Genomic DNA, 23,176 nt, shown 5'->3' with positions numbered 1-23,176 from the left:
CTATGAAAGTTAGATGCCAATCGCCATATAACATCCAAAGAAGAAAAGGCCTGGAAGGAGGAGCGATGACTAGAAACGATTTGGTTAACTGTTTTATGTGTGGATTAATTGTCGGAGTAGAGGACCTTGTGCATTTCAGGTAAAATAGCAACTCAATGTTTATATCCCGGGACAAATTAGCTAGCAACTGCAAGCTAGCTAGCTAAATTGCCATAAATGTTTAATGCTTTTCGACCTGTCTCCAAATTAATATAATTGGTTCAGAGTTTTTGATATTTCAACATGCGTGTCGTGATCGCGTTTGGTGTGGGGGGGACAAAATCAATTTGCGCACGATGGCGGGTGGACGAACACACGCGCCCGGTTTGGGTATGGTGTCAGACAGAATTTATTTTCCTGAATCCACAGGGGTAACTCCAACTCCTCCCCCTGGCACAGACTGAAAGAGCCGAGACCTTTGATAATGTTTGGATCATCATCAACCACCATAGAAAGGCAATAATGGGAATGTTAAGATGTGGATATGGTTATGTGTGTGTGTGTGTGTGTGTGTTGACCCCATGCCCCTGTTTTACCCTGATCTGCTAAACCATATCCACCCTTTACCCCTTTTCTCATCTCACTTTCCCTTTCTTTTTCTATGTTCTACGGTATGTGAAGAGAGAAAAACAAACTGTCATCTCTTTCCTCTGGCCTTCCCTCGCCACATGTAGACGTTATCTCACCAATGCGGGCAGCAGTTTCTCCTCCAGTAGTGACACAAAGGCCAGAGTGTCCGCCCCTTCCTTGGCTGAGAGGTCATAGTCAGCGTTGTATTTCTGAAAGACAAGGACGGTCAGTCATTTAGTTTAGATATGGGATATCAGGTCCTAGATGAGGGTATGGATGCCGTTACAAAATAGTCAATAGAATTCACCAGGTAAAAAGACAGTCATAGCAAAAGTTCCGGTGAAAAGGCCTTTACAAAGCACAGAGAGGAATCTATACTGAACCAAAACAGAAACGCAACATGTAAAGTGTTGGTCTCATGTTTCATGAGCTGAAATGAAAGAACCCTGAAATGTTCCATACGCACAAAATGCTTATTTATCTAATTTTGTGCACATTTGTTTACATCCCTGTTAGTTAGCATTTCTCCTTTGCCAAGATAATCCATCCACCTGACAGGTGTGGTATATCAAGAAGCTGATTAAAAAGCATGATCATTACATAGGTGCACCTTGTGCTAGAGACATTAAAAGACCACTCTAAAATGTGCAGCTTTGTCACACAACACAATGCCACAGATGATTCAAGTTGGGGGAATGTTCAATTGGAATGCTGACTGCAGGAAAACAACATAAGTTTAGATATTTTTGCATTACGTCCAACCGGACTAAAAACCGCAGACCACATGTAACCACGCCAGCCGAGGACCTCCACATCCGTCTTCTTAACTTGACGGATTGTCTGAGATCAGCCACCTGGACAGCTGATGAAACTGAAGAGTATTTCTGTCTGTAATAAAGCCCTTTTGTGGGAAAAAAATAATTGTGATTGGCTGGGACTGGCTCCCAAGTGGGTGGGCCTATTCCCTCTCAGGCCCAACCATGGCTGCACCCCTGCCCAGTCATGTGAAATCCGTAGATTTGGGCCTAATGAATTTATTTCAATTGACTGATTTCCTTATATGAACTGTAACTCAGTAAAATCTTAATACAAAGTTGAGAGCCATTTCCCTGTAATGCTTAGAGAAAATCTAATGTCAAGTGTTATTGAAGTGTTGTGGTTGTAGGTTCACCTGCCTCATCAAACCCCTATTATTTCAGGGAGTTACTATACTGTAGGTCACCAAGTGCTAACAATCAGTATCTATATAATGTGTGTGAAATGCTTGATATTGTATGTGATGTAAACAGGTCTACTTTCTTGGGGACCTGAATATTGATTGGTTTTCATCAAGCAGAAGCTTCTAACTGTAACCAGTGCCTTTAATCTGGTTCAGGTTATTAATCAACCTACCAGGGTGTTTACAAACACTACAGGAACTATATCATCCACGTGTATTGATCACATTTGTACTAATACTGTAGAAAAGGGATCTTCAACTAGATTAAACCGCCAGGCCAATTTTTTATTGAGCGGATGGTCAGGGGGCCGGAACTTAATTACAAATATTTTGTAGACTGCAAATTGACCACAAGTAGTACAAAACCGTTATATACCTCAGCTGAATCTGGTAATGAATGGTGTGGCTGTTGAGCAAGTTGAGGAGACTAAAGTAACCATAGATTGTAAACTGTCATGGTCAAAACATATTGATTCAAATGGTTGTAAAGATGGGGAGAGGTCTGTCCGTGATAAAGTGATGCTCTGCTTTTTGACACCACACTCCACAAAGCAAGTCCTGCAGGCTCTAGTTGTATCTTATCTTGATTATTGTCCAGTCAGAAGTGCTGCAAAGAAGGCTGTAGCTGGCCTAGAACAGAATGGCAAGTTTTGCTCTTCATTGTAATCAGAGTGCAAATATCAATCTCTTAGCTAATAGTTGAGGAAATACTAACTGCATCGCTTCTTGTTTTTATAAAGAGACATTGTTTACATAGTCAATTTACACACAGCACTGGCAAAATTCAAGGAAACATACAGTATGATCCAGAGCCATGATAGCATGGAACTCCCTTCTTTCTCATACAGTGCAGGTGAACAGCAAACCTGGTTTCAAAAAACAAATAAAGCAACACCTCTTGGCACAATGTAAATAGTCTGGTGGCCATTTGATGAACTGTTCAGCAGTCTTATGGCATGGGGGTCGAAGCTGTTAAGGAGCCTTTTGGTTCTAGACTTGGCGCTCTGGTACTGCTTGCCGTGCGGTAGCAGAGAAAACAGTCTATGACTTGGGTAACTGAAGTCTGACAATTTTTTGGGCCTTCCTCTGACACCACCTAGTAGTATATAGGTCCTGGATGGCAAGAAGCTTGGCCCCAGAGATGTACTGGGTCGTACGCACTACCCTCTGTAGCGCCTTACGGTCAGATGACGAGCAGTTGCCATACCAGGCGGTGATGCAACTGGTCAGGATGCTCACGATGGTGCAGATGTAGAACTTTTTGAGGATCTGGGGACCCATGCCAAATATTTTCAGTCTCCTGAAGGAGAAAAGGTGTTGTCGTGCCCTCTTCATGACTGTCTTGGTGTGTTTGGACCATGATAGTTTGTTGGTGATGTGGACACCAAGGAACTTGAAGCTCTAAACCTGCTCCACTACAGCCCCGTCAATGTTAATGGGGGGATGTTCGGACCGCCATTTACTGTAGTCCACGATCAGCTCCTTTGTCTTGCTCACATTGAGGGTGAGGCTGTTGTCTCATCGTTGTTGGTGATCAGGCCTACCACTGTTGTGTCGTCAGCAAACTTAATGATGGTGTTGGAGTCGTGTTTGGCCACGCAATCGTGGGTGAACAGGATGTACAGGAGGGGACTACACATCCCTGAGGGGCCCCAGTGCTGAGGATCAGCGTGGCATATGTGTTGTTGCCTACCCTTACCACCTGAGGGCGGCCCGTCAGGAAGTCCAGGATCCAGTTGCAGAGGGAGGTGTTTAGTCCTAGGGTCCTTAGCTTAGTGATGAGCTTTGTGGGCACTATGGTGTTGAACGCTGAGCTGTAGTCAATAAACAGCATTCTCACATATTTCTTCCTTTTGTCCAGGTGGGAAAGGGCAGTGTGGAATGCGATTGAGATTGCGTCATCTGTGGATCTGTTGGGGTGGTATGCGAATTGGAGTGGGTCTAGGGAATCCAGGAGGATGCTGTTGATGTGAGCCATGACCAGCCTTTCAAAGCACTACATGGCGACCGACGTGAGTGCTACGGGCGGTAATCATTTAGGCAGGTTACCTTTGGTTCCTTGGGCACAGGGATTATGGTGGTCTGCTTGAAACATGTAGGTATTACAGACTCGGTCAGGGAGAGGATTAAAATGTAAGTGAAGACACTTGCCAGTTGGTCTGGGCGTGCTTTGAGTACACATCCTGGTAATCTGTCTGGCTCCGCAGCTTTGTGAATTTTGACCTGTTTAAAAGGTCTTGCTCACATCGGCTATCGAGAGCGTTATCACACAGTCGTCCAGAACAGCTGGTGCTCTTGTGCATGCATCAGTGTTGCTTGCCTCGGGTCCATAAAAGGCCTTTAGCTCGTCTGGTAGGCTCGCGTCACTGGGCAGCTCACATCTGGGTTTCCCTTTGTGGTCTGTAATAGTTCTCACCCCTGCCACATCCAACGAACGTCAGAGCTGGTGTAGTAGGATTCAATCTTAATCCTGTACTGACGCTTTGCTTGTTTGATGGTTCATCTGAGGGCACAGCGGTATTTCTTAAAAGTGTCCGGATTAGTGTCCACCTCCTTGAAAGCGGCAGCTCTAGCCTTTAGATCAATGAGGATGTTACCTGTAAATCCATGGCTTCTGGTTGGGATATGTACGTACGGTCACTGTGGGGACGACGTTGTCAATGCACTTATTGATAAAGCCGATGACTGAGGTGGTATACTCCTCAATTCCATTGGATGAATCCCGGAACATATTCCAGTCTGTGCTAGAAAAACAGTCCTGTAGCGTAGCATTCGCATCATCTGACCACTTCTGTATTGAGTGAGTCACTGCTACTTCCTGCTTTAGTTTTTGCTTGTAAGCAGGAATCAGGAGGATATAATTGTGGTCAGAGTTTCCAAATGGAGGGTGGGGAAGAGCTTTGTATGCATCTCTGTGTGTGGAGTAAAGGTGGTCTAGAGCTTTTTCCCTCTGGTTGCACATGTGACATACTGGTAGAAATGAGGTAAAATGGATTTATGTCCCTGGCCACTAGGAGTGCCGCTTCTGGATGAGCATTTTCTTGTTTGCTTATGGCCTTAAATAGAGTTGGTTGAGTGCGGTCTTAGTGCCAGCATGGGTTTGTGTTGGTAAATAGACACGAATAATAGATAGTAGATAGTATGGTCTACAGTTTATAAGGTACTCTACCTCAGGCGAGCAATACCTCAAGACATTGCGAACCAACTGTTATTGACAAATAGACACACACCCCTCGTCTTACCAGACGCCAACACCTACTTCTATCTGTCCTGCCGGTGGGTGGAAAATACCGCCAGCTCTGTATTATCCGTGTCGTCATTCAGCCACGACTCGGTGAAACATAAGATATTACAGTTAATGTCCTGTTGGTAGGATAATCTTGACCGTAGGTCATCGATTTCATTTTCCAATGATTGCACGTTGGCAAATAGAATGGATGGCAGTGGGAGTTTACTCGCTCGCCTACGAATTCTCAGAAGGCAGTCTGACCTCTGATCCCCTTTTTCTCAATCTTTTCTTCATGCAAATGACAGAGATTTGGGCCTGTTACCGAGAAAGCAGTATATCCTTCGTATCGGACTCGTTAAAGGAAAAAGCTTCTTCCAGTTCGAGGTGAGTAATCGCTGTTCTGATGTCCAGAAGTTATTTTCGGTCATAAGAGACGGTAGCAGCAATATTATGTACAATATAAGTTAAATGCTATTATTTTTTATACAAATATAGCATGTGACCTACTTGTTGTGTGTATGAACTGACGTATGTGTAACTGATGCAAACACACACGCACACTACAGTAGTCACTTTAAACAATGCCACTTTAATAATGGTTACATATCTTATTACTCATTTCACATGTATATACTGTATTTTATACCGCCTATTGCACCTTGCCTATGCCGCTCGACCATCGCTCATCCATATACTTATATGTACATAGTCTCATTCACCCCTTTAGATTTGTGTGTATTAGGTACAGTTGAAGTCGGAAGTTTACCTACACTTAGGTTGGAGTCATTAAAACTAGTTTTTCAACCACTCCACAAATTTCTTGTTAACAAACTAGTTTTGGCAAGTTGGTTAGGACATCTACTTTGTGCATGACAAAAATCATTTTTAAAACAACTGTTTACAGACAGATTATTTCACTTATAATTCACTGTATCACAATTCCAGTGCTTCAGAAGTTTACATACACTAAGTTGACTGTACCTTTAAACAGCTTGGAAAATTCCAGAAAATGATGTCAGGGCTTTAGAAGCTTCTGATAGGCTAATTGACATCATTTGAGTCAATTGGAGGTGTACCTGTGGATGTATTTCAAGGCCTACCTTAAAACTCAGTGCCTCTTTGCTTGACATCATGGGAAAAGAAAAAAGAAAATCGTCCAATACCTCAGAAAACAAATTGCAGACCTCCACAAGTCCGGTTCATCCTTAGGAGCAATTTCCAAACGCCTGAAGGTACCACGCTCATCTGTACAAGCAATAGTACACAAGTATAAACACCATGGGACCACGCAGCCTTCATACCGCTCAGGAAGGAGACGTGTTCTGTCTCCTAGAGATGAACGTACATTGGTGCAAAAAGTGCAAATCAATCCCAGAACAACAGTAAAGGACCTTGTGAAGATGCTGGAGGAAACAGGTACAAAACTATCTATATCCACAGTAAAACAAGTCCTATATTGACATAACCTGAAAGGCTGTACAGCAAGGAAGAAGCCACTGCTCCAAAACCACCATAAAAAAAGCCAGACTGCGGTTTGCATCTGCACATGGGGACAAATATCGTACCTTTTGGAGTAATGTCCTCTGGTCTGATGAAACAAAAATAGAACTGTTTGGCCATAATGACCATCGTTATGTTTGGAGGAAAAAGGGGGAAGCTTGCAAGCCGAAGAACACCATCCCAACGCGAAGCACGGGGGTGGCAGCATCATGTTGTGGGGGTGCTTTGCTGCAGGAGTGTCTGGTGCACATCACAAAATAGATGGCTTCATGAGGAAAGAAAATTATGTGGATATATTGAAGCAACATCTCAAGACATCAGTCAGGAAGTTAAAGCTTGGTTGCAAATGGGTCTTCCAAATGGACAATGACCCCAAGCATACTTCCAAAGTTGTGGCAAAATGGCTTAAGGACAACAAATCAAGGTATTAGAGTGGCCTGACCACAAAGCCCTGACCTCAATCCTATAGAAAATGTGTGGCCAAACTGAAAAAGTGTGTGTGAGCAAGGAGGCCTACAAACCTGACTCAGTTACACCAGCTCTGTCAGGAAGAATGGGGCAAAATTAACCCAACTTCTTGTGGGAAGCTTGTGGAAGGCTACCTAAAACGTTTGACCCAAGTAAACAATTTAAAGGCAATGCTACCAAATACTAATTGAGTGTATGTAAACTTCTGACCCACTGGGAATGTGATGAAATAAATAAAAGCTGAAATAAATCATTCTCTACTATTATTCTGACATTTCACATTCTTAAAATAAAGTGGTGATCCTAACTGACCTAAGACAGGGATTTTTACTAGGATTAAATGTCAGGAATTCTGAAAAACTGAGTTTAAATGTACTTGGCTAAGGTGTATGTAAACTTCTGACTTCAACTGTAGTTTTTTGGGAATTACTTGTTAGATATTACTGCACTGTCGGAACTAGAAGCACAAGCATTTTGCTACACTTGCATTAACATTAAAAAATATATCGATTTTTTTTTCACATTTATTTAACCAGGTAGGCCAGTTGAGAACAAATTCTAATTTACAACTGCGACCTGGCCAAGATAAAGCAAACAGTTCGACAAAAAACAAAACAGAGTTACACAAACAAACATACACAATAGAAAAATCTATATACAGTGTGTGCAAATGTAGTAAGATTAGGGAGGTAAGGCAACAAATAGGCCATAGTGGTGAAATAATTACAATTTAGCATTAACACGAGTGATAGATGTGCAGAAGTTGATGTGCAAGTAGGGATACTGGGGTGCAAAAGAGCAAAAATAAATAACAATATGGGGATGAGGTAGTTGGGTGGGCTATTTACAGATGGGCTGTGTACAGATGCAGTGATCGGTAAGCTGCTCTGACAGCTGATGCTTAAAGTTACTAAAGGAGATATAAGACTCCAGCTTCAGTGATTTTTGCAATTTGATCCAGTCATTGGCAGCAGAGAACTGGAAGGAAAGGCAGCCAAAGTAGGTGTTGGCGTTGGGGATGGACCAGTGAAATATACCTGCTGGAGCGTGTCCTACGGGTGGATGTTGCTATGGTGATCAGTGAGCTGAGATAAGGCAGGGCTTTACCTAGCAAATACTTATAGATGACCTGGAGCCAGTGGGTTTGGCGACGAATATGAAGCGAGGGCCAGACAATGAGAGCATACAGGTCGCAATGGTGGGTAGTATATGGGGCTTTGGCGACAAAACAAATGGCACTGTGATAGACTACATCCAATTTACTGAGTAGAGTGTTGGAGGCTATTTTGTAAATGTCATTGCCGAAGCCAAGGATCGGTAGGATAGTCAGTTTTACAAGGGTATGTTTGGCAGCATGAGTGAAGGAGGCTTTGTTGCGAAATAGGATGCCGATTTCAGATTTAATTTTGGATTGGAGATGCTTAATGTGAGTCTGGAACGAGAATGTCCAGTCTAACCAGACACTTAGGTGTTTGTAGTTGTCCACATATTCTAAGTCAGAACCGTCCAGAGTAGTGATGCTAGTCAGGAGGGCGGGCAGCGATCGGTTGAAGAGGATGCATTCAATTTGCAGCAGGGGGTGCAGAGCTGTTGGCCGGGGTTGGGATAGCCTGGTGGAAAGCATGGCCAGCTGTAGAAAAATGTTGATTGAAATTCTCAATTCTCGTGGATTTATCGGTGGTGACAGTGTTTCCTAGCCTGAGTGCAGTGGGCAGCTGGGAGGAGGTGCTCTTATTCTCCATGGACTTTACAGTGTCACAAAACTTTTGGGAATTTGTGCTACAGGATGCACATTTCTGTTTGAAAAAGCTAGCCTTTGCTTTCCTAACTGACTGTGTATTGGTTCCTAACTTCCCTGAAAAGTTGCATATCACGGGGGCTATTCGATGCTAATGCAGTATGCCACAGGATGTTTCTGTCCTGGTCGAGGGCAGTCAAGTCTGGAGTGAACCAAGGGCTATATCTGCTAACCATGTGTATGTGACCAATACAATTTGATGTTAATGTTTTTAAACGTATGTAAATAAAGTTTTTTGTCTGTAATGTATTTTTTGTTATGTGTCGGACCCCAATAAGACGGTTGCCATTGGCCCTAACCCCTCAATCTGTAAGGTCGAAGCAATATGGGAGACGTTTTACCACAACACTGCTAAACAAATCAAATCTGTTGCTCAACCTGTGGGGTATACTACAAAGTAGGATCAATGAGTTAGCCAACTAATTTGATAAACAACCAGAAACAACTATTGATTGATTTCTGAAAGCTAAACTTAGATGTGTTTTTGGTTGTTGTAGTCAATTAGACCATGTCCATTTCAAGCTTATCTTTCTAAATTGTAAAAGGTTATTTTAGAATATTAAGGCAAGTTAGCTGGCTAATTTATTCATCCTGATTTGTAGTATACCCCTCTGGTGAATTGATGAGAGACCCCTTCCATCTATGCAGAGTTTATGGCCAAAATTTCTACACCAGAGGCTCACAACCCAGCCTAAACCACTAAATTAAGCCTAGTAAATCACTATGCCAAGACTTTCTACCAATAAAGGTCAATGCAACAACTCATAACCAGTTAATCTCCACCCCCAAGACAGCAATATATTTAAGGACCTCAAGTTTTGCCTACGGCCTTCCTTTTGCATACCAGTTGTATCAGTTTGGCAGATGAGAAAGACCCCTTGCACTTATGCAACAGTGTGCCTTTTTTAAGCTTCTTAATATGGTTGGTTAAATGGTTATATCAAATAAAAAATTGTTTAACGTAAACTTTAAATCTGAGTGTGTGAACCTCCACTTTGAGTACTGACGATTTAACTTGAACGCACCAACAAAATAACTTGTGCCCAACCCAACTATAGATGTGGAGGTCTTGTAGAGATTACCATGTTGTTACGGGAGCTCAAGAAAACACCCGTGAAACTAATTTGTGCCTTGAATCTGCATGCCCAGAATTTATAAGCAAGGGAATATACCTTGAAACCAAAAGCAGTACACATTGGAAATCAGTTCCTGACTATGACGATATCTACAAATGGCTCCGGATGTCACTCACCTGTTTGTTACTAAGAATGTCTCAACCTTTTAGTGTTACATTAACACACGTTTCCTATAGAACAGCTCATAATTTGGCAGAGCATCATTACCCACCTGTTCCCTCTCCAAAAGGATAGGGGTGGAGGGGGAGGTTGTCTTTCACCTGCTTACCATTCATCTCCCCTGTGGGAAGAGGAAGAGACATGGTAGGAATAGGACTCACCTGTTTTCTAAGGTGAATGATGATATTACTGGGTTTGGAAAGACTACGAGTACTTTCCTCCGTGGTCTTCAGTGCCGGCAAGGTACCTGAAACGAGGGACCAGAGCAGTCAGCCGAAAGGGCGCAATCAAGGTCGTCTTTATTGCAATCGCTCTGCGCAGATTATCAGACCTCACTCACAACGCGTGGAAAAGTGTTTAACATCTCAGGAAACACATTAAAATGATATAGCGATCTTCTGAAATGGATAGCAGGAATGCAAAAAACAACGATCCAGACAGTAACCATAAAGACCTCAGAGTCGTCTGAACCCCCTGTGGTGTGAGGAAGCCAGGAGGGTGCAGCAAAACTGGGCTGGCATACAAAGAAGGTGGTACTGAGAGATATGAGAACGTCAGGTGCTCGCTGACCTTTTGACTGTTACCACACGACCTGTGACCCTTGTTCTACTCCAGTGAGAAGAGGGGGAAAGTAAGAGCTTCCTGTTCTCATATATCAAACCATGGCTTTCTTCGTTCCTAAGGGTGAGTGAACGCAGACGGTAAAGTAACGCTATGGGAGTTGTGTGATGTGTGAGCCTGTACTGAGTTCAGTGAAGTCATTCCAAAAAAGGCATGGTGAGTACTAGGGCTGGGAATTGCCAGGGACCTCATTACGATATCAAAATGCTTAGATACTGATAAGATATGAATTGCAATTCTCCCTATTCTATATGTATTGTGATTCGATTGCAATTTGATGTTCCAAACATATTGCTCACTATACACTGTGTACAAAACATTAGGAACACCTTCATAATATTTACATGCACACCCTTTTGCCCTCAGAACAGTCTCAATTCGTCAGGGCATGAACTCTAAACGGTATCGAAAGCATTTCACAGGGATGTTGGCCCATGTTGACTCCAATGCTTCCCACAGTTGTGCCATGTTGGCTGGATGTCCTTTGGGTGGTGGACCATTCTCGATACTCACATGATACTGTTGAGTGTGAAAAACAGCAGCATTGCAGTTATTGACACATTAAAACCGGTGTAGCTGGCACCTACTACCATACCCTGTTGAAAGACATTTCAAGCTTTGTCTTGCCCGTTCACCCTCTGAATGTACACATACACAATCCCTGTCTCAATTGTCTCAAGGCTTAAAAATCCGTCTTTAACCCATCTCCTTCCCTTCATCTAGACTGATTGAAGGGGACTTAACAAGTGACATCAATAAGTTTTCACCTGGATTCATCTGGTCCAGTCTATGTCATGGAAAGAGCAGGTGTTCCTAATGTTTTGGACACTCAGTGTGTGTCTGCTGAAGAGAGACGAGACAGCATAAGAAAATGACTTTTGATCAGTCATGGAAATAAAAGTGCTGAAAACGTATTTAAAAGAAGATGAAAATACTGGAGTTTTAGCGCAGGTACTGCCAACTAGCGCTAGCCAAGCTACCTAGCAAAAAAATACAACATTTCAAATTGATACTTGAAGTCAAAATATCAATATAATATCATCCAAAATAATTTTGCAATATGTATCGATTTTTACGATAGTGAGAACAGAACATAGCAGTGCTCTGGGTTGGAATTACCTGTGGGGCTTCTCCAGGGGTTGGTGATCTTGTGGACTTTGAGTGGAGCACCAGCAAACTTGGCATAGGCCTGAGAGAAAGAAAGACAGAGAAACAGATGAGCAAACAGTTTCCAATAAAGTTTATGACTGAATATAATAAATGCCATTTAGTAGAAGCTTTTATCCAAAGCAAGTTACAGTAACGTGTGCATACATTTTACATATTGCTGGCCCCGGGAATCAAACCCAGAACCCTGGCTGTGCAAGCCCCATGCTCTACCAACTCTCTCATACAGGACCACAGTAATGGAGTCTTATGGATTACTTTGGTGCCTTATACTTTAGGACAGAGAGATGCCTCTTTCACCACAGAGAAACTATTCAAGCAAGAAGAACACCACTTCTTCCAGATCGCACTGAAGAAATTACATGTCTTTGGAACTGAAGAGAGGTGCATGACTCTTTTCCGGCCAAAATACCAGATTACAAAGCTCATTACCTTCTTGAAAATTCAGTGAATGTTTAAATAACACAACGACTCCTTCAAAGACCGAGAGATCTCGTTAGGAAAACTCAAAAGGCAAGAATATTCTGACATTTTCAACCTCCCCTGTCAGAGTCTGTAATACCAACATGTTTCAAGCAGACCACTATAGTCCCTGTGCCCAAGAACACTAAGGTAACCTGCCTAAATGACTACCGACCCGTAGCAATCATGTCTGTAGCCATGAAGTGCTTTGAAAGGCTGGTCATGGCTCACATCAACACCATCATCCCAGAAACACTAGACCCACTCCAATTTGCATACCTCCCTAAAAGATCCACAGACTATGAAATCTCTATTGCACTCCACACTAGAGGTCGACCGATTAATCGGAATGGCCGAATAATTAGGGCCGATTTCAAGTTTTCATAACAATAACATTTATTTTTTTTACACCTATATTTAACTAGGCAAGTCAGTTAAGAACACATTCTTATTTTCAATGACGGCCTAGGAACTGTGGGTTAACTGCGTTGTTCAGGGGCATAATGACAGATTTTTACCTCGTCAGCTCAGGAATTCAATCTTGCAACCTTACGGTTAACTAGTCCAACACTCTAACCACCTGCCTCACGGTGAGCCTGCCTGTTACATGAATGCAGTAAGAAGCCAAGGTAAGTTTCTAGCTAGCATTAAACTTATCTTATAAAAATCAATCAATCATTAGTTAACTAAACATGGTTGATGATATTACTAGTTTATCTAGCGTGTCCTGCGTTGCATATAATCAATGCGGTGCGCATTTGCAAAAAAGGACTGTCGTTGCTCCAACGTGTACCTAACCATAAACATCAATTCCTTTCTTAAAATCAATATACAGAAGTATATATTTTTAAACCTGCATATTTAGCTAAAAGAAAGGTTAGCAGGCAATATTAACCAGGTGAAATTGTGTCACTTCTCTTGCGTTCATTACACGCAGAGTCAGGGTATATGCAACAGTTTGGGTCGCCTGGCTCATAGCGAACTAATTTGCCAGAATTTTACGTAATTATGAGATAACATTGAAAGTTGTGCAACGTAACAGCAATATTTAGACTTAGGGATGCCACCCGTTAGATAAAATACGGAACGGTTACGTATTTCACTGAAAGAATAAACGTTATGTTTTCTAAATGATAGGTTATTAATATGGTCGAATCCGTAAACTAAGGCTAATTTTTCTGTGTGTTATTATGTCTATAATTAAGTCTATGATTTGATATTTGATAGAGCAGTCTGACTGAGCGGTGGTAGGCACCAGCAGGCTCGTAAGCATTCATTCAAACAGTACCTTAGTGAATTTTGCCAGCAGCTCTTCGCAATGCTTCAAGCATTGAGCTGTTTATGACTTTAAGCCTATCAACTCCCGAGATTAGGCTGGTGTAACCGATGTGAAATGGTTAGCTAGTAAGATGTGCGCTAATAGTGTTTCAAACGTCACTCGCTCTGTTTCAAACGTCACTCGCTCTGAGACTTGGAGTAGTTGTTCCCCTTGCTCTGCAAGGGCCGTGGCTTTTGTGGAGCGATGGGTAACGCTGCTTCGAGGGTGGCTGTTGTCGATGTGTTCCTGGTTCGAGCCCAGGTAGGGGCGAGGAGAGGGATGGAAGCTATACTGTTACACTGGCAATACTAAAGTGCCTATAAGAACATCCAATAGTCAAAGGTATATGGAATACAAATCGTATAGAGAGAAATAGTCCGATAATTCCTATTATAACTACAACCTAAAACTTCTGACCTGGGAATATTGAAGACTCATGTTTAAAGGAACCACCAGCTTTCATATGTTCTCATGTTCTGCGCAAGGAACTTAAATGTTAGCTTTCTTACATGGCACAGATTGCACTTTTACTTTCTTCTCCAACACTTTGTTTTTGCATTATTTAAACCAAATTGAACATGTTTCATTATTTATTTGAGGCTAAATTGATTTTATTGATGTATTATATTAAGTTAAAATAAGTGTTCACTCACTATTGTTGTAATTGTCATTATTACAAATAAAAGATACATTTTTATTTATTTTTTAAGTCGGCCGATTTATCGGTATCAGCTTTTTTTGGTCCTCCAATAATCGGTATCGCCGTTGAAAAATCATAATCGGTCGACCTCTACTCCACACTGCCCTTTCCCACCTGGACAAAAGGAACACCTATGTGAGAATGCTATTAATTGACTACAGCTCAGCTTTCAACACCATAGTGCCCTCAAAGCTCATCAATAAGCTAAGGACGCTGGGACTACACACCTCCCTCTGCAACTGGATCCTGAACTTCCTGACGGGCCGCCCCCAGGTGGTAAGGGTAGGTAACAACATATCCACCACGTTGATCCTCAACACGGGGGCCCCTCAGGGGTGTGTGCTCAGTCCCCCCCTGTACTCCATGTTCACTAATGACTGCACGGGCAGGCCCGACTCCAACACCATCATCAGGTTTGCTGATGACACAAGTGGTAGGCCTGATCACCGACAAGACAGCATATAGGGAGGAGGTCAGAGACCTGCCCGTGTGGCACCAAGACAACCACCTCTCCCTCAACGTGATCAAGACAAAGGAGATGATTGTGGACTACAGGAAAAGGAGGAGCGAGCACGCCCCCATTTTCATCGACGGGGCTGTAGTGGAGCAGGTTGAGAGCTTTAAGTTCCTTGGCGTCCACATCACCAACAAACTAACATGGTTTGAGGGCACGACAAAACCTATTCCCCTTCAGGAGACTGAAAAGATTTGGCATGGATCCTCAAAAGGTTCTACAGCTGAACCAGAGTATCCTGACTGGTTGCATCACTGCCTGGTATGGCAACTGCTCAGCCTCCGACCGCAAGGCACTACTGCGAAGTACATCACTGGGGCCAAGCTTCCTGCCATCCAGGACCTCTATACCAGGCAGTGTCAGAGGAAGGCGCTAAAAATTGTCAAAGACTCCAGCCACCCTAGTTATAGACTGGCGAGCAGTACCAGAGCGCCAAGTCTAGGTCCAAGAGGCTTCTAAACAGCTTCTACCCCCAAGCCATAAGACTCCTGAACATCTAATCAAATGGCTACCCAGAATATTTGCATTGCCCCCCCCTCTTTTACACCGCTGCTATTCTCTGTTATTATCTATGCAGTCACTTTACCTACATGTACATATTACCTCAATTACCTCGAATAACAGGTACATTGACTCTGTACCGGTACCCCCTGTATATAGCCTCATTATTGTTATTTTACTGCTGCTCCTTAAATTATTGTTAGTTTTGTTTATTATTCTTTCTTTTTTTTAGGTACTTTAAAAATGTTAAACTGCATTGTTGGTTAGGGCTCGTAAGTAAGCATTTCACTGTAAGATCTACACCGGTTGTATCCGGCGCAATAAAATTTGATATCCAGGATTATCCTACCTTTACGAGGTAGAGCTTACAGCACTCCGAAACCCTTAAGGGCACATTACTTGCATTATGCTGACAGGGCAAGTGTCCAAATATTTCTATTTTACCTCAACTTTAAGTTAAACCCCGAGGACGTCAGGCCACCAAAATGAAACAACCAACCTGCACTCCCTAAATTAGGTCTACATGTAGGCTAGGCCTCTTGAAAGTTGAGGGGGGATACATTCAATATTCACTAGACTCAAACTAGCTGGGTTTAATTGAAAACAAAGACGTCAATCATCGCTTTGGCATAAAGTAGGCTAAAAGTAGTCACCCTTACAGGGGTTAACTTAAAATCTATCTGGGTGGTGGTGGTAGGAGGGGAAAGAAAAAGAAAGGAGAGGAGGGGTGACGAGCCCCTAAGTCATCTTCCTGAGGTTCAAACCCCCCATTTTCTGAAACCCCTAGGAAACCGCAGTTAAAAAACATAAAAACGCAGATACCCTCAACCGCGGAACTGTTGGCAAATTTCACTGAGGATTGAGGTACTCTGTGGCGCTCGGAGCGCTCTATAAATCATCTTCATTTTTGGGTGTCTTTAGGGATGGAGAGGAATGCATAGCCTATTTCACATAGAGCAATAAAAACCTACAGTACCCTAAACAAACACTGACTGACATTTACAAGGATATACAAGCCAAGTATGCTACAGCCTAAACTTGGCCCAGCTATCACATTCATTTTGAAATCCATCCTGCAAATGTTTAAAACGGGGGCCTGAACTAAACTCAGCAAAAAATAAACATACCTTTTTCAGGACCCTGTCTTTCAAAGATAATTAGTAAAAATCCAAATAACTTCACAGATCTTCATTGTAAAGGGTTTAAACACTGTTTCCCATGCTTGTTCAATGAACCATAAACAAAACTTAGGACACTAAAGAGGCCTTTCTACTGACTCTGAAAAACATCAAAAGAAAGATGCCCAGGGTCCCTGCTCATCTGTGTGAACACGCCTTAGGCATGCTGCAAGGAGGCATGAGGACTGCAGATGTGGCCAGGGCAATAAATTGCAATGTCCGTAGTGTGAGATGCCTAAGACAACGCTACAGGGAGACAGGACGGACAGCTGATTGTCCTTGCAGTGGCAGACCACATGTAACAACACTTGCACAGGATCGGTACATCCGAATATCACACCTGCGGGACAGGTACAGGATGGCAACAACACCTGCCCGAGTTACACCAGGAATGCAAAATTCCTCCATCAGTGCTCAGACTGTCCGCAATAGGCTGAGAGAGGCTGGACTGAGGGCTTGTAGGCCTGTTGTAAGGCAGGTCCTCACTAGACATCACCAGCAACAACGTTGTCTATGGGCACAAACCCACCGTCGATGGACCAGACAGGACTGGCAAAAAGTGCTCTTCACTGACGAGTCGTGTTTTTTTCTCACCAGGGCTGATGTTTGGATTTGCATATATCGTCAAAGGAATGAGCGTTACACCGAGGCCTGTACTCTGGAGCGGGATCGATTTGGAGGTGGAGGGTCCGTCATGGTTTGGGGCAGTGTGTCACAGCATCATCGGACTGAGCTTGTTGTCATTGCAGGCAATCTCAGCGCTGTGCGTCCTACTCCCTCATGTGGTACCCTTCCTGCAGGCTCATCTTGGCATGACCCTCCAGCATGATAATGCCACCAGCCATACTGCTCATTCTGTGTGTGATTTCCTGCAAGACAGGAATGTCAGTGTTTTACCATGGCCAGCGAAGAGCCCGGATCTCAATCCCATTGAGCACGTCTGGGACCTGTTGGATCGGAGGGGAGGGCTAGGGACATTTCCCCCCAGAAATGTCCGGGAACTTGCAGGTGCCTTGGTGGAAGAGTGGGGTAACATCTCACAGCAAGAACTGGCAAATCTGGTGCAGTCCATGAAGAGGAGATGCACTGCAGTACTTAATGCAGCTGGTGGCCACACCAGATACTGACTGTTACTTTTGGCTTTGATCCCCCCCTTTGTTCAGGGACACATTATTCCATTTATGTTAGTCACATGTCTGTGGAACTTGTTCAGTTTATGTCTCCGTTGTTGAAACTTGTGATGTTAATACAAATATTTACACATGTTAAGTTTTCTGAAAATAAAACGCAGTTGACAGTGAGAGGACATTTCTTTTTTTGCTGAGTTTACAAATAAGCTAGACTGCTAAAGAATTGAGTTCCTGTAAGGATCTAGCGTAGAGTAGGCTATACCACGAAAATGTGCCAACATTAGATGTTGGCTATCCCTGGATAATAATAACAAAATCAATGACTTTCCCAGAATTCCCAGTTTTTCCATAAATCCTGGTTGGCAATATCCTGGAATCAGGAGGGAATAAGTGCAAAATCCAGAATCCAGGATTTCTAGAAAACCTGTGGATTGTAGGTAAGTTGCAACCCTACACCTGACCAAGACACCTTTATTGTTAAGTAAAAATAGGTATAGGTAGCTAGAAAGTCAAATTAGGTAAACTGGCCTGGATGTTGATACTGTGAATGCATGCTGTCAAACAATGGTTCTTAATACCATGATGTGTTTTGTGCCCAGTATGTGTGGGTTCACATAGCAGGACAACACTGACACAGCTTTAGAAAACGGCCCATGACTTAGGAAAATATCTTAAGTGAAAGAGATGAATTCTGTGGCCTGACAAAATAAAGCCCTGTCTGCCTTGTCATGGCAGATCATATAACACTGCCAAGTAGCCTCCAACCCCACAGTGACTGCTGTGCAGCTTTAGAGCAGCTAAGCAGAACATTCCTCCCTCCCTCAATCTGAGTGTGATGAAGTCCAAACATCACTTTCTCAGCACAGTAACTAAACAGTAGATTCCCTTATGTCTGAATGTAGACAGTTTGGGCCTATAGAGCTCTCATCTCTCTTTGAGTAGCTCAATTATCATAGCCTACCCTTTAGGCACTATCGTGCTGACCCGAACTGTGCTGGTCTGGCTTGGATATGTCTTTGACCCTAGATCATCATTTCTAGCATGGTTCGAGCAACTAACCTATGCGTAACCAGGTCAGCACAGAACAGTTCATCTCGGCTTGTGAAATGGCTATTAGACACTTTAAGCTCTCAGAATGAAGACAACCTTAATACTCGGATGTGTATACAAGAAAATCACCTTTACCCCTCCCATATGGCCTCTGTGTGTGACTGTAGTTATAATAAGAGAGGGTTCAGGACATTGTACCATATGTTAGAAACCATAACCCCACCCTCATCCCCCTCGGGTGTGGGTTTAGTAAATGGAGACCCCACTTTGTTGCAGATGAGAATGAAAATCATTACATTTTTCCCTGCCACAGGAAAAATAGTGGGAGTGTTTCCTTCCCACTGTGGGATTTGCCAAATGCTTTTAAATCCCATTTCCTTGGGTTTGACAGCTGAAGCTATTTGGGTTTGCCAGCTGAAGTGTGTCCTGCTCGAGGGAAACAAAAGAAACACTAAGGTCTAGATCACTATCCTAGTATGCCTAAGTCATTAAACAGACGCTGTGGAATGAACATTGTTCATTAACATGGTTTTAACTACTGTTGATTATGCCAACACCTGCCTGAGATGGGGAGAGAGATGATGTAGTCTATGGTTTATGCTGTATAGACGGCATTGGAGCTTTAAAGTAAGAGCGTGGTAGTATTGTGCAGTGCAAATCATGTAAATTGAGAAAGCTCGACAAGCATTGGGTTTCAGATCCCCTAAAAATACAGACAAAGGAGGGAGCTACAGTAATTGACAGAGACCTTTGTCAGGCAGCAGGACATTTCCTTGAGGCTCCCAATCATGTCTACACATATTTTGTTGGAACTTACACTACATGACCAAAGGTACACCTTCTCAAAAATCTTATCCCAAAACCATGGGCATTAATATAGAGTTGGTTCCCACATTTGCTACTATAACAGCCTACACACTTCTGGGAAGGCTTTCCACTAGATGGTGGAACATTGCTGTGGGGACTTGCTTCCATTCAGCCACAAGAGCATTAATGAGGTCGGGCACTGATGTTGGGCGATTAGGCCCGGCTCGCAGACATTGATCCAATTCATCCCAAAGGTATTTGTTGGGGTTGAGGTCAGGGTTCTATGCTGGCTAGTCAAGTTCTTCCACAGAGAGGTCAGTACAGGTCCATCAAAGCTTGGACCGAGAGCCTAAAAAACAGCTTCTATCTCAAGGCCATCAGACGGTTAAATAGCCATCACTAGCTGGCTTCCACCCGGTTACGCAACCCTGCACCTTAGAGGCTGCTGCCCTGTATACATAGACTTGGAATGACTGGCTACTAATAATGGAACACAAGTCACTTTAATAAATGTTTAAACAACGCTTACATATGGCTTTACTCATCTCTTATGTATATACTGTATTATATTCTACTGTATTTTAGTCAATGCTCGATTTTATAGACCTGTCAGCAGCGGGTGTGGGGAGGGGGTAACAGGGCATCTTTCCAAAGGAAACACCATTTTTTTGTCAATTATACAAGGGGAAGAGTGTGTGCTTATTTATGTTTTCTTCCCCTTTCTTGGCTTTTCTCTAGTTTCTTAGAACCCCGCTAGTTGGGTGGTGGTGGTGATGATGATGGCTGCATGCTGTTTAGACAGCTGCACTGGACAGTGAGATAATCCATGCTGGGTAAATTAAAACAAAGACAAGTAATAACAGGCTAGCCAGGGTTCAAAGCAAGTCCCTATAACACCAACAAAAGGGGGCTAAAGTAAGAGCCGGTCCCTTTCCAGTCGCCACCATTCACAATGACATCAGCATCAATTGTGTGTTAGTTAAATGAAGTCTGCCATAGAATGAGGAATTATAATAATGTAATAGGATCTCTATGTTACCAGACCTCCGATGTTCACTGGAGGAATGAGCCTCCATATTAATTAATTACCCTATAATTACCCGAATACAAAGAAAACACCAGGCTAAAATCGGTTAAATTATTGACACTTTTTCTTACAGTCAAAGATCTCAAACACCATCTGGGAATTAAAGTCATGAAATAGCCTAGCCTAGTGTTTAATCTGTCCACAAATATTTGGGTGTATGAGAACACATTCTCATTTGCAGAAACAACCTGGGGAATAGTTACAGGGGAGAGGAGGGGGATGAATGAGCAAATTGTAAACTGGGGATTATTAGGTGGCCAAATTGGGAATTTAACACCCCTACTCCTGTGATAAGTGCCATGGGACCGCAGAGAGTCAGGACACCCGTTGAACATCCCATCCGAAAGATGGCACCATTGATTTTTCACCTTTATTTAACTAGGCAAGTCAGTTAAGAACAAAGGAACAGTGGGTTAACTGCCTGTTCAGGGGCAGAATGACAGATTTGTACTTTGTCAGCTTGAGATTTGAACTTGCAACCTTTTGGTTACTAGTCCAACGCTCTAACCACTAGGCTACCCTGCCGCCCCTAATGCAGGGTGGTATGCTGCTGGTGAATTGTATGTTTAGTTAGAAGTAGTAAATTAAACTAACTCTAAACTAAAAATGATTGCCATTGTAAATAATGTAAATGTTTCACTTCACAAATGAATGCGTATTGTGAACTGGACATTGCAGTGGCCACTTATTAGTCACTTTAAGAAAAATGACACTATAAATGACATTTATTTTAGGCCTAAATATTTTTTTCCGGGGGCAAATTATGAAATTGGTGTCTGAGCAAAGACAGTTGAGCAAAACAGAATGGAAAGCGTTTAACATAACCTTTGACAATTTAGTCCATTACTCGATCCTTGGCTTTAGCTAATACCAAGACATGTAGCTAGTTCAAACTGTCATCAAATTCAGCACCAGAAATTCTCAACACAATATTCCAACAGAGTAGTACAGTAGGCCGTTTAAGTCATGTCACACTTGACTTGTCAAAAGCAAGCAACCAGAAACCTGAAATTGGCTGTTCCCTGACCAAGTTGCATATCCAACTAGTTAACGTTACCTGGCTAAATAATAAGAGCATGTTTTACTGGATTTGAGCTAAATGTTATAACTGAGCTAACATAATGGGAACGTGACGATCATTGACCAGCCTAGGATTGTTGGATCAATGTCATGTTGTCAATAACACATGATGTAGTTAGTTAGCTAGCTAACATGAGTGTGCATTCAAGTCATTCATCAAAGCGGAGCTAACCGTTAGCTAGCTAGCTAGGTCACCTCAGTCCTCACCCACTGTTGCCTTGTGTTGAAGGGAAATTATTTATGCGACGACAGTAACGGTGAATAATAATTTACGTATTGTAATCACCTATTGTATTTCTTACCAAAACGGTTAGACAGTCTGTATCAACTGAGGGTAAACCCCAATCGCCTTTCCAGCAGTACAACTCCAAGGGGGCAGCCATCTTAATTTGTTAACCCTTCACTCGGAAGCTAAGCTGCGAACGCCTCGATAACATCGACAGTGTCATTGTGCAAAATCGTACGCAGCATCATCTGGATGTGTCCAATAAAAGTTAAACATTCACATTCTACTACCATTTCGGTCAAGCCTTCTGTGCATACAATTTGATGCATACGTTCGATAAATCCACACAGAACGCACTGCTTCTGCAACGCAATGCTGCAAGGCACACACGCAGCGTCCCATTGGAAATGAATGTACTTCTGGGGTACCAAAACCCTAAATACTGTCGGTGTGATCAAGGCGTTCGCGCCACTGTAACCACTGACAACAATCTCAGGACTTCCTTAGCAACGTTGAATGAAGGAACAGATATAACAATGAGCTATTTGATGAAGACACAAGAAGGGAGGACAAAGATGGTGAATACATGAAGATACCGGTAATTCACTGAGGCTGTTTACCAATGAAAAAAAATATTATTCTTCGATGAGATTTAATGGCGGTTGGCATCCAATAAATGTTGTATTACCGCCACCTACTAGACTGGAGTACAACCCCGTACACTTTGCTTGAATAAATAAATAAACACATACCCTACCATCTAACACCACACTCATATTTGTATTTATTTTTATAACAAATAACACCACCCTACCCTATTTAAATCTATTTAGTCCTACCTCAGGCCAACAACCTGAAAGGCTGCGACACCACCACTTAACACACCCAATTACTTCTCTGCAGCTGCCACCACAACCTCAATTTTCTGCAACTTACGTTCCATCCCTGCTGTACAGTTGATAACCATTGCTATAAATGCTAAAAATCCAATCTCACTGAAACATATATCACTTGTTGGCCAATCCATATGTACTGGTAAAGATCTACTACTCACACCACTCCTCTAATGATCCTGCCCACTTTACCCATCTACCTCTACTTTCTTCACTGCCTCAACATATGACAACTTCTGCACTACTCTAACCCTGGAAACCTCAACCTGCCTCTCTCACACGGGACATTTCTGATCCCCAGCCCCATGGGCACCCCTACAATTA

The 23,176-nt window shown here is 42.8% G+C and overlaps 1 protein-coding gene across 4 annotated transcripts in view; it reads right to left on the bottom strand.

Moving 5' to 3' along the window:
- The window catches only part of LOC112229699 (metaxin-1), a 30,078-nt gene extending 7,528 nt beyond the window's left edge, over nt 1–22,550 (bottom strand). Inside the window, exons 1-5 of one of the 4 annotated variants that reach the window (XM_042310304.1) lie at nt 22,036–22,094; nt 11,859–11,928; nt 11,507–11,582; nt 10,280–10,365; nt 726–818 (exon numbers count right to left, since the gene is read on the bottom strand). In XM_042310304.1, the coding sequence (XP_042166238.1) occupies nt 726–818; nt 10,280–10,365; nt 11,507–11,516 (189 nt within the window). In that variant the 5' untranslated portion in view covers nt 11,517–11,582; nt 11,859–11,928; nt 22,036–22,094. Of the gene's footprint in view, nt 1–725; nt 819–10,279; nt 10,366–11,506; nt 11,583–11,858; nt 11,929–22,019 lie in introns of all 4 variants that reach the window. The other 3 variants (XM_042310305.1, XM_024395679.2, XM_024395678.2) reach the window with 3 other exon arrangements.
- Between the last annotated feature and the right edge of the window lie 626 nt (nt 22,551–23,176).

Source organism: Oncorhynchus tshawytscha, linkage group LG31 (assembly GCF_018296145.1).
Source record: "Oncorhynchus tshawytscha isolate Ot180627B linkage group LG31, Otsh_v2.0, whole genome shotgun sequence".
In the NCBI taxonomy this organism is placed as follows: domain Eukaryota; kingdom Metazoa; phylum Chordata; class Actinopteri; order Salmoniformes; family Salmonidae; genus Oncorhynchus; species Oncorhynchus tshawytscha.
Note: the sequence above shows the minus strand (reverse complement) of the source record. Positions and strands in the feature narration are given on the sequence as shown.